The sequence below is a fragment of the Nomascus leucogenys genome, unplaced genomic scaffold (genome assembly GCF_006542625.1).
Source record: "Nomascus leucogenys isolate Asia unplaced genomic scaffold, Asia_NLE_v1 000791F_90619_qpd_obj, whole genome shotgun sequence".
In the NCBI taxonomy this organism is placed as follows: Eukaryota; Metazoa; Chordata; class Mammalia; order Primates; family Hylobatidae; genus Nomascus; species Nomascus leucogenys.
Genome location: NW_022097883.1, coordinates 1,617 through 18,493, shown reverse-complemented (window position 1 = coordinate 18,493; position 16,877 = coordinate 1,617). Strand labels below are relative to the sequence as shown.

General features: G+C 44.1%; 1 protein-coding gene across 1 annotated transcript; it reads right to left on the bottom strand.

Moving 5' to 3' along the window:
- Positions 1-745: 745 nt before the first annotated feature.
- On the bottom strand, positions 746-13,132 carry LOC115834392 (protein archease-like). The gene is made up of 6 exons (XM_030809140.1): positions 13,003-13,132; positions 12,183-12,304; positions 11,881-11,963; positions 10,086-10,138; positions 5,792-5,828; positions 746-864 (listed from the first exon to the last, which is right to left on the bottom strand). Exons 2-6 carry the CDS (start codon positions 12,253-12,255, stop codon positions 778-780), a joined length of 333 nt encoding a protein of 110 aa, XP_030665000.1. The 5' UTR covers positions 12,256-12,304; positions 13,003-13,132; the 3' UTR covers positions 746-777.
- Between the last annotated feature and the right edge of the window lie 3,745 nt (positions 13,133-16,877).

Genomic DNA, 16,877 nt, shown 5'->3' with positions numbered 1-16,877 from the left:
CCTTGATGTACATATAGAAAATCTATGTCTTGTGGCCGGGCATGGTAGCTCATGCCTGTAATCTCAGTACTTTGGGAGGCCAAGGTGGGCAGATCACAAGGTCAGGAGATCAAGACCATCCTAGCTAACATGGTGAAACCCCATCTCTACTAAAAATACAAAAATTAGCTGGGCATGGTGGCGGGTGTCTGTAGTCCCAGCTACTTGGGAGGCTGAGGCAGGAGAATGGCGTGAACCCGGGAGGCGGAGCTTGCAGTGAGCTGAGATTGCGCCACTGCGCTTCAGCCTGGGCTACACAGCGAGACTCCGTCTCAAAAAAAAAAAAAAAGAAAAGAAAAGAAAGAAAATATATGTCTTAACCAACTTGGAAGAAAAACAAAATTCTGTGCGTGGAAATATATTTTTTCAAGTTATTCTTTTTTCAACCTGGATTCAGCCACAGGTTGCTGCTGACATCAGTGCTCCTCGCTGGGGTGAGGCTGGAGGGCTTGCATTGCACTGGAAGGGCATGAGGCACCTACTGCCACAGCAGAGAATCAAAGGACCATAACTGGCCCTTGGGGGTTGAAGAATTCTTAAAGTCTGAATATTTGGGGAACACAGACCAAGGCTGTGCCCTGATTTTCCCTTTCTGAAAGTCACACTTTAACTAAAACATTTCTGTTCTACAAATTTCCATATATCAAAAGATGCTGTAGAATTTAATTCATAGTGTCTTCTCAAAAGGAAGAGGAAAAAAAAACAGTTCTTCATAGAAGTCTTTTCTTTTTTGGTGTCTTAAATGTCAATGATCACAAAAACTTCCGGCTTCTCTTCATTATAGACCTGCATGGCTGAGTATGTTATTGCTTTGACTTCTGTTCCCTAAAGTTGGGGTTAGAGAAAAAAAAAAAAGGAAAATAGGATGTTGAAATAATAATCATTAACTCTAGCAACAATCAGCAGAAAGTAAAAATTTTAGTATTTTGAAAATGAAAAACTCACATGAAACAATTAGTTATCAAATTAGAAGAATACACAGGGATCCAAGAAAAATGAGAGGCAACATATGCACAGTGGAGCTCGGACATGGAACTCTAGTCCTGGCTTTGTTTCCACCTGGGTCTAGAAATTGTCTGGCCTGTCTGGACATCAGTTCTTCGTTTATAAAATGGGTTAAATCACATAAAGACCCATCCATGGGTATGTTCACTGCAGCACTATTCACAATAGCAAACACAGAATCAATCCACATGCCCATCAATGGTAGAATGGATAAAGAAAATGTGATACATATACACCATAGAATACTACACAGCCATAAAAAAGAATGAGATCATGTCCTTTGCAACAATGCGGATGGAGCTGGAGGCCATTATCCTAAGTGAATTCATGCAGGAACAGAAAAATCAAATACCATGTTTCCATACATTTCAGTGGGACATAAACATTGAGTACACATGAACACAAAGAGGGAAATGAGACACCGGGTCTACCTGAGAGTTGGGGGAGGGTGAGGATTGAAAAACTGCCTATCAGGTATTATGCTGATTATCTGGGTGACAAAATTATCTGTACACTAAACCCCCACAACACGCATGCAATTTACCCATGTAACAAAGCTGTATGGGTACCCCATGAACCTAAAAATAAAAGTTGGAAAGAAAAAAAAGTAAAAAACTTTTGAGGATGATTTAAAAAAGAAAATGGGTTGAATCAAAGAACACAAGCTTTTCTACTATTTGGCTCAGGGCTCCTTCTGAAATCCAAACCACCTCCTTATACTCTGACCTAGGCCCTAGGAATTCAACTTACCCTCTTTTCCTCAGTTGACAACACTCACTTCACCTCTTGGGACTCTTCTCTTTCCAAGTCTAGCTGAAGAGTAAGATATAGTTTCCCAGGTCAAAAGCTCTCCACACGTCTCTGATACAGGACACTGCCCAACCCTGCCCCAGTTTAAAACCACAGAATTAGATGTTCTCTTAGGTTCTTTCCAGCTCCAAAAGGAATCTACAATAATTCTGTGCACCATAAAATGTATCAGGCAATAGGTAAATGGCATTTGCTAGCTCTACACCACACACAAAAAGGAAGATTTCACAGAAGGATGTAAGTGGCACTGCAGCTGCTTTTTCTCCTCTGCCACAATCACCTGGCAAAACCACAACCTAATTCAAGTTCAACTGTCTGCTTATGGCAGCACACACCATGCTAACTGGTATCACCCCGAGTGTATGTCCACACATCTCAAACAGGAATTCAGTACTCGCAGTAAAATCTTACAATTACCAATAAATTCCCTTTTTCACTCTCTGAGAAAATTCTTTCTCTTCTCCTCTAGTGATCATTCCTCCCTCATCCTCTCTCTCAATCAACTGTGCTTCCTAGAGAAAGTAAGAGCAACTCAGTAAGAACTGACTCATCTTCCTACCACCAAATCTACCATCATGCTGTATCTGTACTCACCTTAGCCTCTCTGATTGCAATGAATGGCTTGTCCCTGGCTCCCATCAGAAGGCCAACTCCTATACGTGCGTACTTGATCCTATACCCCCCTTACCAAATTTTACCAAAGAGGCTGTGGCCCTATCTCTACAACCTTATCTCCTACTATTTCACCTTCACTCTCAGCTCCAGCTTGCTGTTCCCTGAACTTATCTCATTTCAGGGCCTTTACACCTGTTTCTTCGCCTGGAGAGTTCGTCCATATTTCTGCTCACTTCTCATCTCTCTTGCCTCTGCTCAAATATCACTTTCTCAAACATACTGATATATTTTGGCTGTGTCCCCACCCAAATCTCCTCTTGAACTGTAGTGCTCATTATCCCCACGTGTTGTGGGAGGGAGCAGGTGGAGATCATTGAATCACGGGGACGGTTTCCACCATGCTGTTCTAGTGACAGTGCGTGAGTTTTCAGGAGAGCTGATGGTTTTCTAAGGGGCTTCCCCCTTCGCTCAGCACTCACTTCTCTTCCTGCCACAATGTGAAGAAGGAAGACTTTGCTTCCCCTTCCACCATGATTGTAAGTTTCCTGAGGTCTCCCCAGCCATGCTGAACTGTGTCAATTAAGCCCCTTTCCTTTATAAATTACCCAGTCTCGGGTATGTCTTTATCAGCAGCGTGAGAATGGGTTAATAAACATGTATTTTCTGACTACCCCCTCCCCTCCTTCAACCACTCTTACCTCATCCTGATGGCACTGTTCACTATCTGAAATTATGTGTTTACATGTTTGTCTGGCTCACTTCTCCCACTACATTTTAAACTCAGTAAGGGCAGAGACTTTGCTTATCCTATTACATTTCTACCTCGAGTGCATAAAAAAAAGTCTGAAACACTAGAGGCACTTGATAAGTATTTGCTGAATGCATGCATAAATTCATGGATGGATGGCATATGGATTCATGGAGAGAAAGTAAAGACAATATTAAAACCAGGAAGGTATTTTTAAACCAAGAAATATTCCAGGAACCAGATGTTTTAATAAGCTATTTGTAAAACATTCCTTTTTGCTTTGAAAAGTTGTTTGATTGGCTGGGCGCAGTGGCTCATGCCTGTAATCCCAGAACTTCGGGAGGCCGAGGCAGGCGGATCACTGGAAGTCAGGAGTTTGAGACCAGCCTGACCAACATGGTGAAACCCCACCTCTACTAAAAATACAAAAATTAGCCGGCCGTGGTGGCATACACCTATAATCCCAGCTACTCAGGAAGCTGAGACAGGAGAATCGCTTGAACCTGGGAGGCGGAGGTTGCAGTGAGCTGAGATTACGCCACGGCACTCCAGCCTGGGCAACAGAGTGAGACTCCATCTCAAAAAAAAAAAAAAAAAAAAAAGAGTTATTTGATCATTCATTCAAAAAATAAGAAGTAGCTGGGCGCAGTGGCTCACACCTATAATCCCAGCACTTTGGGGGGCCAAGGTGGGTGGATCACCTGAGGTCGGGAGTTCGAAACCAGCCTGGCCAACGTGGTGAAATCACGTCTCTACTAAAATACAAACATTAGCGCCTGGCGTGGTTGTATGCGCCTGTAATCCCAGCTACTCAGGAGGCTGAGACACGAGAATCGCTTGAACCCAGGAGGGGAAGGTTGCAGTGAGCAGAGGTCGCGTCACTGCACTCCAGCCTGGGTGACAGGGTGAGACTGTCTCAAAAAAAAAGAAAGAATAATAATAATAATAAAAACTGTTGGCTGGGCGCGATGGCTCACGCCTCCTTTGGGAGGCTGAGGTAGGTGAATCACCTGAGGTCAGGAGTTCGAGATCAGCCTGCCCAACATGGTGAAACCCCATCTCTACTAAAAATACAAAAAATTAGCCAGATATGGTGTCATGTGCCTGTAATCACAGCTACTCGGGAGGCTGAGGCAGGAGAATCGCTTGAACCTGGGAGGCAGAGGTTGCAGTGAGCTGAGATCGTGCCACTGCACTCCAGCCTGGGCAATAGCATGAGACTCTGTCTCAAAAAAAAACAAAAAAAAAACCCAAAAAACTGTTAGGAGTACCAAGCTGGAATTGGTGGTGTGCACCTGTAAGCTCAGCTACTCAGGAGACTGAGGTGGGGGGATTGCTTGAGCCTAGGAGTTTCGAATCAGCCTGGGCAACATAGCAAGGCACTGTCTCATATAAACAAAAACTCTTAGGAATAAATGGAATTAATTTGCTCACAATCCATTCTGAATACTTCCAGTGGCAAATATGAATTTAGAATACAGTTATGTGCTGCATAACAACATTTTGGTCAATGATTAACTGCATATATGATGGTGGTCTGAGAAGATTATAATACTGTTTCTTATTTTTTTTTTTTGCATATATGATGGTGGTCTGAGAAGATTATAATACTGTTGTTTTTTTTTTTTTTTTTTGAGATGGAGTTTTGCTCTTGTCGCCCAGGCTGGAGTGCAATGGCGTGATCTCCGCTCACTGCAACCTCTGCCTCCCAGGTTCAAGCGATTCTCCTGCCTCAGCCTCCCAAGTAGCTGGGATTACAGGCGCCTGCCACCACACCCAGCTAATTTTTGTATTTTTAGTAGAGGCTAGGTTTCGCTATATTGGCCAGGCTGGTCTCAAACTCCTGACCTAAAACAATCTGCCTGCCTTGGCCTCCCAAAGTGCTGGGATTACAGGTCTGAGCCACTGTGCCTGGCCTGATTTTTACATTTTTAAATGGTTGGGGAAAAAAATCAAAACAATGACATTTTGTTACATTTGAAAATGATAAGAAATTCAAATTTCAAAGGGCATAAATAAGTTTTACTAGAATACAAGTGAACTCATTCATTTAAGTATTATCTATGGCTACTTTGGTGCTACAACAGAAGCACTGAGTACCTGCTCTTCTGTCATTCTTGGCCCACAAATCTTAAAACATTTATTATCTGTCCATTTTATAGAAAAAAACTGCCAACTCCTGTTCCAATAGATTTTCCTACCATACAGTGAGGCCATACAGGTTGGCAAATACAGAATCTAGAGACACACAGAAAGTAGAAGGTACAATAGAGAACATCTAGTCCAACATCTTTATTATAGGAGAAGAAATAAAGGTCAAAAAGGCAAAGAGAATCTCAAATTCCACAATAATCTGAACAAACTTGACCCTAGAACCCAATGCTGACGCCTCATCCACTAAATCAGGTGTGTATAATCACAGTATTTTAACAAAATATATCCAGACAGGCCAGAGAAGCTTGAGAAAAACATCACTTTACACCAGTTAGAACTAACTGAAGTTGATTGTCACATATATGAACTTTATGGTAAGGAAATTTTTCATGTTCTTAATGGCTGGATTTTAAAACATACCTGAGGGTGCTTGGACAATGAAAATTCTTCTCCCCACCTGAGAATACAAATTAAAACATGATTAAGATTTGTTCTCTCTTTATATGTTTTAAAATAAGCCTTGTAAATGTGGTTAACATGCTAGAAAGCCAAAAGAGACAGGAGGGGTCAGGGAGCTGTTAAGTTTCATTTTCATTTGTCAAAAGATACAGCTGTTGAGGGACGTGTGTGCAGTGTCATCGTTTGCTCTCAAGGTTGACAGTTAAGGCCAGGTGCGGTGGCTCATACCTATAATCCTGGCACTTTAGGAGGCCAACGGGAGGATTGCCTGAGCCCAGGACTTTGAGAACAGCCTGAGCAACATAGGGAGACCTCATCTGTACACAAAATAAAAAAAAAAAAATTAGCTGGGTGTGGTGGCACATGCCTGTGGTCCTAGCCACTCAAGAGGAGGAGGCAGGAAGATTGCTTGAGCCCAGAAGTCAAGGCTGCAGTGAGCTGTGACTGCACCACAGCACTCTAGCCTGGGTGTCAGGGCAAGACTCCGTTTCAAAAAAATTTTTAATTATAGGCCAGGCATGGTGGCTCATGCCTGTAATCCCAGTACTTTGGGAGGCCGAAGCAGGTGGATCACTTGAGGTCAGCAGTTAAGGTCGGCAGTTTGAGACCAGCCTGACCAACATGGAAAAACCCTGTATCTACTAAAAATACAAAATTAGCCGGGCGTGGTGGCGCATGTCTGTAATCCCAGCTACTTGGGAGGCAGAGGCAGGAGAATCGCTTGAACCCAGGAGGTGGAGGTTGCAGTGAGCCGAGATCGCGCCACTGCACTCCAGCCTAGGCAACAGAGCAAAATGAAAAAGGTCAGGCGCAGTGGCTCATGCCTGTAATCCCAGCACTTTGGGAGGCCAAGGTGGGTGGATCACCTGAGGTCAGGAGTTCAAGACCAGCCTGGCCAACATGGTGAAACTCTGTCTCTACTAAAAATACAAAAATAGCCAGGCGTGGTGGTGGGCACCTGTAATCTGAACTACTCAGGAGGCTGAGGCAGAAGAATTGCTTAAACCAGGAGGCGGAGATTGCAGTTAGCTGAGATCATGCCACTCCACTCCAGCCTGGGTGACAGAGCAAGACTCTGTCTCAAAAAAAAAAAAAAAAAAATTAATTCTAGTGGCCAGGCACGGTGGCTCCCACCTGTAATCCCAGCACTTTGGGAGGCAGAAGTAGGTGAATCCAGGAGTTCAAGACCAGCCTGGCCAACATGGTGAGAACTCGTCTCTACTAAAAATACAAAAATCAGGCAGGCATGGTGGCATGCGCCTGTGGTCCCACCTACTCGGGAGGCTGAGGCACAAGAAAGGTTTGAATCTGGGAGGCGGATGTTGCAGTGAACCAAGATCACGCCATTGCACTCCCAGCCTGGGCAACAGAGTGAGACTGTCTAAAAAACAAACAAACAAAAAAATTAATTTTAGAAACTTTAAAAAAGGTTGATAGTTGATCTCAAAATAAATGTGCCCCAATATAGTGTACCTATGGTGGAATCTCAATAAACATTGTTTAGCAAATATTGTTTCAAAACAGAGTAGTAACATATTCAAAATTTTTACTATCCTCAGAGTTATGAAACTAGTTAAGTAGGCTGGGTGCGGTGGCTCACACCTGTAATCTCAGCACTTTGGGAGACTGAGGCAGGAAGATAGCTTGAGCTCAGGAGTTCGAGACCAGCCTGAGCAACGTAGTGAGACTCTATCTCTAGAAAAGATTAAAAAATAAAATAAAATTAGCCAGGCATCGTGGCATATGTCTGCTGTCCTAGCTATGTGGGAGGTGAGGTAGAAGGATTGCTTGAGCCCAAAAGGTCATGGCTGCAGTGAGCCATGATCATGCCACTGCACTCCAGGCTGAGAGACAAAGCAAAACCCTCTCTCAAAACAAAAACAACAAAAATGAAACAAAAAAGAAAAAAAAAATTAAATAATACCTCCCATTGGAGAAAGCAAGTCTGAGTACCACAAAGGCAAAATACTAGACTCTATAATACAGTCCGAACTTGGTTTACACTTTACAACTTTTCCAAAAATATCCAAGATCTGTATATAGAAGGCCCTGGAAAAGTAATCTAGAACTTGGGATCAGTCTCCTCTCTGTCTTTGACACTAATGTGAGTGAAGATCACAACGTGGTATAGTAGAAAGAGCAAAGTTTTAAAATTCTGTTCAAACACATATTAGCTAGTACTTTTGGACATGCTTGTTTCTTTTTTTTTTCTTTTTTTGAGCCGGAGTCTTGCTCTGTTGCCAGGCTGGAGTGCAGTGGCGCAATCTTGGCTCACTGCAACCTCTGCCTCCTGGGTTCAAGCGATTCTCCTGCCTCAGCCTCCTGAGTAGTTTGGATGACAGGTGCCCACCACCACACCTGGCTAATTTTTGTATTTTTAGTAGGGATGGGGTTCCACCATGTTGGCCAGGATGGTCTCAATCTCTTGACCTCGTGATCCGCCTGCCTCACGTCCCAAACTGCTGGGATTACAGGCATGAGCCACTGCACCCAGCAAGCCTGTTTCTTTACTCGTTAAAAAACAACAAAAAACAAAACAAAACAAAAACAGAGAAGATAATAAAAGATCTCACTTTACAAAAAGAAGTGAATGAAATTCAATATAAAATGGGGCCACAGGAGTTAGAGACCAGCCTAGCAACACAGCAAGACCCCATCTCTATAAAAAAATAAAAAATTAGCTGAGATTAGCCAGGCATGGTGGCAGGCGCCTGTAATCCCAGCTACTCAGGAGGCTGAGGCAGGAGAATCGCTTGAACTCTGGAGGCAGAGGTTGCAGTGAGCCAAGACTGCACCACTGCCCTCCAGCCTGGGCAACAGAGCAAGACTCTGTCTCAACAACAACAACAAATTAGCTGGGCATGGTAGTGCGCACCTGTAGTCCCAGCTACTTGGGAGGCTGAGGAAGGAGGATCACTTGAGCCCAGGAGTTCAAAGCTGCAGTGAGCCATGATTACACCACTGCACTCCAGCCTGGGGGACAAGGCAAGACCCTGTCTCAAATAAATCAATAAATTAAATTAAATGGAGCCGGGAGTGGTGGTATGCACCTGTTGTCCCAGCTACTCAGGAGGCCAAGGCAGGAGGATCGCTTGAGCCCAGGAGTTTGAGGATGCCTGGGCAACATAGTGAATGAGAACCCATTTCTAAAAAAATAAATGAGGCCGGGCACAGTGGCTCAAGCCTGTAATCTAAACACTCTGGGAGGGCCGATGCGGGCAGATCACCTTAAGTCAGGAGCTTGAGACCAGCCTGGCCAACACAGTGAAACCCCATCTATACTAAAAATACAAAAAATTAGCCAGGCGTGGTGGCAGACGCCTATAATCTCAGCTACTCGGGAGGCTGAGGCAGAAGAATCGCTTGAACCCAGGAGGTGGAGGTTGCAGTGAGCTGAGATCACACACTCCAGCCTGAGCAACAGAACGAGACTCTGTCTCAAAAATAAATAAATAAATAAATAATAAATAATAAATGAAAATAAAATAAAAAAGCTATATGTAAAAGCAACCTAGGAGGGCCAGGCACAGTGGCTCATGCCTATTACCTCAGCACTTTGGGAGGCCGAGGCCAGAATACTGCTTGAGCCCAGGAGTTTGAGACCAACCTGGGCAACATGGGGAGACCCCATCTCTTCAGAAAACAAAAAAGTCAGCCAGGTGTAGTGGCGCACTTGGTGGTCCCAGCTATTCAGGAGGTTGAAGTGGGAGGATCCCTTGAGCCCAGGAGGCTGAAGCTGCAGTGAGCCATGACCACACCACTGTACTCCAGCCTGGGAGACAGAACAAGACCCTGTCTCAAAAAAAAAAATTAAAAAACCTAAAAAATATAATTAAGTGACTAAAGAAACTTGAGAAACAAGTTCAATCAAAGTGACCTAATCAAGTGTTTGCAAACTCTGGAAGGAAAAGTACGATTTGTTAATAGAAGGAATTGATTTAAATAGGTCTAGAAGTGAGAACAGATGAGAAAAAAAAGTGTCAGTGTTTCCCATCCACTAAGCTGGGCTTTATGCTGTGCCATTTAGCAATTACATGTATTCGCTCCCTAAAAAATCAACAAATTGGGAATCAGATTTAACAATTAAAATCAACTTTATTTTGATAAGTTTCTGGTCCTTCCAAGCCCTTAGGCATCCCACAAAACTCAATCTGCAAGTGGCCCTCTGATTTATGTTTCCATCTGTTTCCTTGCTCATTGAATTCAAGGAAGAATATCACTTTAACTCGGTATTTAAAAGACTTTCAAAACTTACCCAATTGATCGTAATTTGAAATTTCTTTGATCAATGCTAAGTACTTTCACTTCCTAGAAAGGAAAAAAAATTGTTTAATTAAAAAAACTTCATAATAGACTATCTACTAAAAATCTTTTTATTTTGTTTTGTTTTTTTGGACCATCTACTAAAAATCCTTAAAACCTTTTTTTTTGAGATGGAGTCTTACTCCATTGCCCAGGCTGGAGTACAGTGGCGTGATCTCGGCTCACTGCAACCTCCGCCTCCCAGGTTCAAGCAATTCTCCTGTCTCAACCTGCTGAGCAGCTGGGACTACAGGCGCCTGCCACCATGCCTGGCCAATCAATTTTTTTTGTATTTTTAGTAGAGACGGGGTTTCACCTTATTGGTCAGACTGGTCTCGAACTCCTGACCTCAGGTGATCCACCTGCCTCAGCTTCCCAAAGTGCTGGGATTACAGGCGTGAGCCACCGCGCCTGGCCTTTACAACCTTTTCTAGAAAACAATGGCACACAACTTCTGTGAAGCAAAGAAAATTAAAATGTTAGCTAAAATAGGACAACAAATGAGATATATATGTATACAGTTTTTTTTTTTTTGAGACAAGGTTTCGCTCTGTTGCCCAGGCTGAAGTGCCATGGCATGATCTTGGCTCACTGCAACCTTCACCTCCCGAGCTCAAGCAATCCTCCCACCTCAGCCTCTGGAGTAGCTGGGACCACAGGCATGTACCACCGCGCCCAGATAATTATTGTTTTTTGTTTTTTTTTTGAGAGAGGGAGTTTCGCCATGTTGCCCAAGCTGAGTATTAAATATATTTCAAGGAAATAAGTTTTTTCTTACATATTCAAGGGAGGTATTCTAGAAAAATGCAAGATCTAAAAATATGAGTCAAAAGAATTTCTCTGCAAGATACATGGTAGAGAACTACTCTGGGCACACAGGGGCAGTACCTCTGCCGCTGCTGTACACTGCCACTTCGATAAGAGCTGTTGTTTAACGCTGGGGGAGAACAGATATATGGTGGAGGAGGAGGACATAGGATTTCAATCACTCTGAGCCTAATAAAATACTGGTAGGCACTTGAACTCTGTAGGGTGAGTGACTCAGTTGATAGAATGAGTATAAGTAGTGAAGGTGGTAAAGCAGAGAATGGAGGAATTATAAAAGCAGAGAGTGCCATCTCTGTTAAATAGCAATGACATTGCAGATGTGTTCCCTTCTAAAGGATGACAGCAGCAAGCAATCTCCATTTGGCTTTTCCTTTTTTCATGTTAAGGAAAACTAAAAGCTGCAGTTGTTTAACTTAGGCCAATGTGACAGGGCTACTAAATTTCAAATAGAACAAAAGGAACAATGGATGGACATAAATATAGCTCAAACTTGGGAAACATAAAAAGTGTGGATGAGGATGCGTGCAATGCCCACACCTGTAATCCCAGCACTTTGCAAAATTGAGGCAGGAGGATTGCCGGAAGCTAGGAGTTCAAGCCAGCCTTGACAACATAGCAACACCCTGTCTCTATCAAAAACAAAAACAGAAAAAAATGTGGCTGAAATCTGTAGGTACATTTTTATCACACAATCCTGATTAGTGACAAATACATGAGATCTAAATACGAAATGTTCACACATAGGCAAATGCAGGTTAACCAGGAAGTGCCCGTGGTCATTATAATCTCTGCAAATCAGTATCGTCTTATTTGTATGGACTGGTTTTGTTTCACATGTCCTATTTTAAATCATCTTAGTTCATATTAAAATATGAACTAAGAATCCATTTGCTCAGTAAAAAAGAAAAACCTTTGCTTACCCGGGGTATGAAGAATTCATCAGCACTGAACTTATAAAGCCATTCATCCAAAAAGTGAAACAGAAGAGACTGTAAGTCATCTCCTACACAAGATCAAATAGTATATTTAATAATTCTGGTCTCTAAAAACATACTTGAATTTAAAAGTGCAATAAATGTCTTAGGTCAGTTTAAAGAGAAAGAAAAGACTCATCCTTAATTTTCTGGTTCTTTTTGTGAAAATATACTCAGATTATGTAGAATACTGCACAATTCTATACAGTACTGTATAACAATTTCTTCCTTGTGAATAAATCATTTACCTTGAGTTTCTACTTCTACTGTTTGGAGGGGCTCCACTGTCCCAGTATCTGTCATGTAACCAAACATGGCCATTGCACATTGCTCGAATGCTTCCTCCAGAGTATCTCCCCATGCGTGTAACCTAAAGAAGTATATTCATGCTCTGTGTAATACAATCCACCGCGAGAAAGAAAACTTGATAGCAAGCAAAGTCAAAATAAATTCAGTATGATAAATACAAATTTTAAGGCCTCAATCAATGTAATGGCACTGCAACCAGGTGCTTTTATTTTTATTATTTATTTATGTTTTTTAGACTGAGTCTCACTCTGTTGCCCAAGCTGGAGTGCAGTGGTACAATCTCGGGTCACTGCAACCTCCGCCTCCTGGGTTCAAGCAATTCTGCCTCAGCCTCACAAGTAGCTGGGATTACAGGCGGGCACCACCAGGCCCGGCTAATTTTTGTATTTTTAGTAGAGACAGGGTTTTACCATGTTGGTCAGGCTGGTCTCGAACTCCTGACCTCACGATCCGTCCACCTCAGCCTCCCAAAGCGCTGGGATTACAGGCGTGAGCCACCGCACCCAGCCTTATTTTTATTTTTATTTTTTATTTTTTGAGATGGGGACTCTCTCTGTCACCCAGGCTGGAGTACAGTGGTGCAATCTCGGCTCACTGAGCCACTGAACCCTGCAAAACTGAGTGCTTTTAAACCATCATTTTCATATTGTGAAGGAACCAAAATGAGAGGAGAAAAATTAAAGATAGGGATACCAAGATTGAAACATTCAGTCTTCCTATTGACGTGGTTTCAAAAGAATGAACTCCTGCTATACTCACTGGACATCTGCTGTATGATCCAAATCTGAGGGAGAGAGGGAAAAACACTTGTAAGACACTAAACTTGACTCTCAAATCACACACACAAAATAACTCTAGTCCGTTATTATTAGGAATATCATCTTTAAGGAGCAAGAAAATGTGGGCCAATCCATCAACACCTTTTGCTATCTGTTTACTCAACAAAGCCAATTGCTTTGCTTTGTTTGAATCTTTTTTTTTTTGGGGGGGGGACAGAGAGCCGAGATCGCGCCAGCACTCCAGCCTGGGCAATAGAGCAAGACTCCGTCTCAAATAAATAAATAAATAAAATTCCAGGTTTCTGTCTCACCTTTTCTTTTACAGTGAACCTAATCCTAGATAAAATCAATTTAGAAAATAAACTCCACAATATATGAGCTTTTTCCTGATATTCCCACAGGAAAACCAGAAAGTAACAAATGGTACTGCAGCCACTCCCATTGGACCTCCCAACATTCTTCATCCAGATCATGACTCTTTTTTTTTTTTAAGATGGAGTTTCACTCTGTCACCCAGGCTGGAGTGCAGTTGCGTGATCTTGGCTCACGGCAGCCTCTGCCTTCAGGGTTCAAGTGATTCTCCTGCCTCAGCCTCCTGAGTAGCTGGGATTACAGGCGAGCGCCACCACACCCGGCTAATTTTTGTATTTTTAGTAGAGATGGGCTTTCACCATGTTGGCCAGGCTGCTCTTGAACTCTTTTTTTTTTTTTGAGACGGAGTCTCGCTCTGTCGCCCAGGCTGGAGTGCAGTGGCGCAATCTCGGCTCACTGCAAGCTCCGCCTCCCGGGTTCACGCCATTCTCCTGCCTCAGCCTCTCCGAGTAGCTGGGACTACAGGCGCCCGCCGCCACGCCCGGCTAATTTTTTGTATTTTTAGTAGAGACGGGGTTTCATCGTGGTCTTGATCTCCTGACCTCGTGATCCGCCCACCGAGGCCTCCCAAAGTGCTAGGATCACAGGCGTGAGCCACTGCACCCCGACCACAACATGACTTTCATCAGTTCTTCCCACTTAAGATCATAGAATATTAGGGCTGGAAGGAATTCTTGGAGATCATGAATATGATTCCTTCACTTGGAACTGCCTTTGCAAAATTATAACTGAGGAAATGATGACAGTGAAATAAATCAGACCTAACTGACTCCATCTTACTTCTAATCTGTAAGCTGTCCTTGTTGATTTCTGGTGGGCCCAACTAACTTTGGGAAGGAATTCAGTTCATGGTTAGACTCTGAAACAAGATTAATAACAGCCCTTTCCTGAAAAGACCCCCTTCTTGCCTGGGGACCAACCAGTCTGCCCTTCCAGGACTAAAAAATTAGCTACAAGATTAGAATTTAGAGTTTAAGGGTCATGTAGCCTCTAGCTCTAAGAGTCTGAACCTCCCCAAATTGCTCCCGTGGATAACATCACTATTGTAAAACCTAAGATCAGTACTTGAGATATTTTGCAGACCCTGCACTCAGCTGACACCACCCAGACTGGTTATCTGGCTCAACCCGTTTTGCCATCCCACCCAGGAAGAGAAGACAGCAAGAAAAACTCACTTCAATCCCCTGTGATTCCATCTCCAACCTGACCAATCAGTAGTATCCACTTCCCAAGCCCCTACCAGCCAAATTGTCTTTAAAAACTCTGATCCCCAAATGCTCAGGGAGACTGATTTGAGTAATAAAACTCCAGTCTCATGCACAACCAGCTCTGCGTAAATTACTCTTTCTCCACTGCAATTCCCCCATCTTGATGAATCGGCTTTGTCTGGGCAGCAGGCAAAATTAACCCACTGGGCAGTTACACTTATAAGAAAAAACTTGAGGCTGGGCGCAGTTGTTCACGCCTGTAATCCCAGCACTTCAGGAGGCCGAGGCGGGTGGATCACAAGGTCAGGAGATAGAGACCATCCTGGCCAACATGATGAAAGCTTGTCTCTACTAAAAACACAAAAAATTAGCTGGGCGTGGTGGCACGCACCTGTAAACCCATCTACTCAGGAGGCTGAGGCAGAAGAACCGCTTGAACCCGGGAGGCGGAGGTTGCAGTGAGCCAAGATTGCGCCACTGCATTCCAGCCTGGGCAACAAGAGCAAAACTCAAAAACGAAAAAAAAAAAGGCCGGGCGTGGTGGCTCACGCCTGTAATCCCAGCACTTTGGGAGGCCGAGACGGGCGGATCACGAGGTCAGGAGATCGAGACCACGGTGAAACCCCGTCTCTACTAAAAAATACAAAAAATTAGCCGGGCGTGGTGGCGGGCGCCTGTAGTCCCAGCTACTCGGAGAGGCTGAGGCAGGAGAATGGCGTGAACCCGGGAGGCGGAACTTGCAGTGAGCCGAGATCGAGCCACTGCACTCCAGCCTGGGCGACAGAGCGATACTCCGTCTCAAAAAAAAAAAAAAAAAAAGAAAAGATAAAAAAAGGGGGCGGGGAAGGAGAGGGTCAGGTCCCTAGGATGACCCTAACCCACTGTCCGTCATTGAAATGCCTGCCTGAGAAAGAGCATCATGGCCAGGAGAATATGTTTGTTCTAGCAAACACCTTATGTAGGCCCCTAAATTTCCTTTCTTAGAGCAGGTACTAAAAAGAGCTTACAAATGTGAATATCTATCTCTTACTACTTAGAAGTGTCTTTCTCAAAAACCCAAGAGCCATTCCTTTGAAATGCAATCAACGGGAAGCATGCGGCCTTTGTCTCCCAGCCTCTGTGGGAGGAAAGAATCCTCATTTCCATACTGTCAGCTATCAGACACAGCTAGACTAATCACATTTACGCTGATTAACTCTTTGTACTTTTTCACTTCTCTGACTCTACTAAGCCCCCTCACTCCTCTCCTTTAAATGCCCAGTCATCCCCACACAAATCAGAATGGAGCTCAGCTCTTTTCCCTCAGTAGTTACTAAATAAAACCTGTTTTCACTGCTCTGAGTAATGTCCAGTTGTATTTACCTTTGACACACGAGTGAAGAAGCCAGACATAAAGAATCTGGCCAGGCGTGGTAGCTCACGCCTGTAATCCCAACACTTGGGGAGGCCGAGGTGGGTGGATCACGAGGTCCAGGGGCTCGAGACCAGCCTGGCCAATATGGTGAAACCCCGTCTTTACAATAATACAAAAAAAAAAAAAAAAAATGAGCTGGGCGTGGTGGCACCCGTCTGTAGTCCCAGCTACTCAGGAAGCTGAGGCAGGAGAACTGCTTGAACCCGGGAGGTGGAGGTTGCAGTGAGCCGAGATGGCACCACCGCACTCCAGTATGGGTGACAGAGCAAGACTCTGCCTCAAAAAAAAATGGCCGGGCGCGGTGGCTCACGCTTGTAATCCCAGCACTTTGGGAGGCCGAGGTGGGCGGATCACGAGGTCAGGAGATCGACACCACGGTGAAACCCCGTCTCTACTAAAATACAAAAAATTAGCCAGGCGCGGTGGCGGGGCCCTGTAGTCGCAGCTACTTGGAGAGGCTGAGGCAGGAGAATGGCGTGAACCCGGGAGGCGGAGCTTGCAGTGAGCCGAGATCGCCACTGCCTCCAGCCTGGGCCACAGAGCCGGACTCTGTCTCAAAAAAAAAAAAAAAAAAAAAAAAAATAGGCTGCTGCGGTGGCTCACGACTGTAATCTCAGCAGTTTGGGAGCCAAGGTGGGTAGTTCACTTGAAATTAGGAGTTCGAGAACAGCCTGGCCAACATGGTAAAACCCTGGCTCTACTAAAAATAGAAAAATTAGCTGGGATAGTGGCACAACCCTGTAATCCCAGCTACTTGGGAGGCTGAAGCATGAAAATCGCTTGAACCCTGGTGGCAAAGGTTGCAGTGAGTTGAGATCGCACTACTGCACTCCAGCCTGTGTGACAAAGTGAGACTCCATC

What these genes read in the sequence shown, in the direction of transcription:
- LOC115834392 (XM_030809140.1), bottom strand. Translation starts at nt 12,255, where the DNA reads ATGGCCATGTTTGGTTACATGACAGATACTGGGACAGTGGAGCCCCTC. An exon ending in AGTAGAAGTAGAAACTCAAG is followed by an intron (nt 11,964 to 12,182) that starts GTAAATGATTTA and finishes GATCTTGTGTAG; the next exon opens with GAGATGACTTACAGTCTCTT. An exon ending in ATGAATTCTTCATACCCCGG is followed by an intron (nt 10,139 to 11,880) that starts GTAAGCAAAGGT and finishes TTTCCTTTCTAG; the next exon opens with GAAGTGAAAGTACTTAGCAT.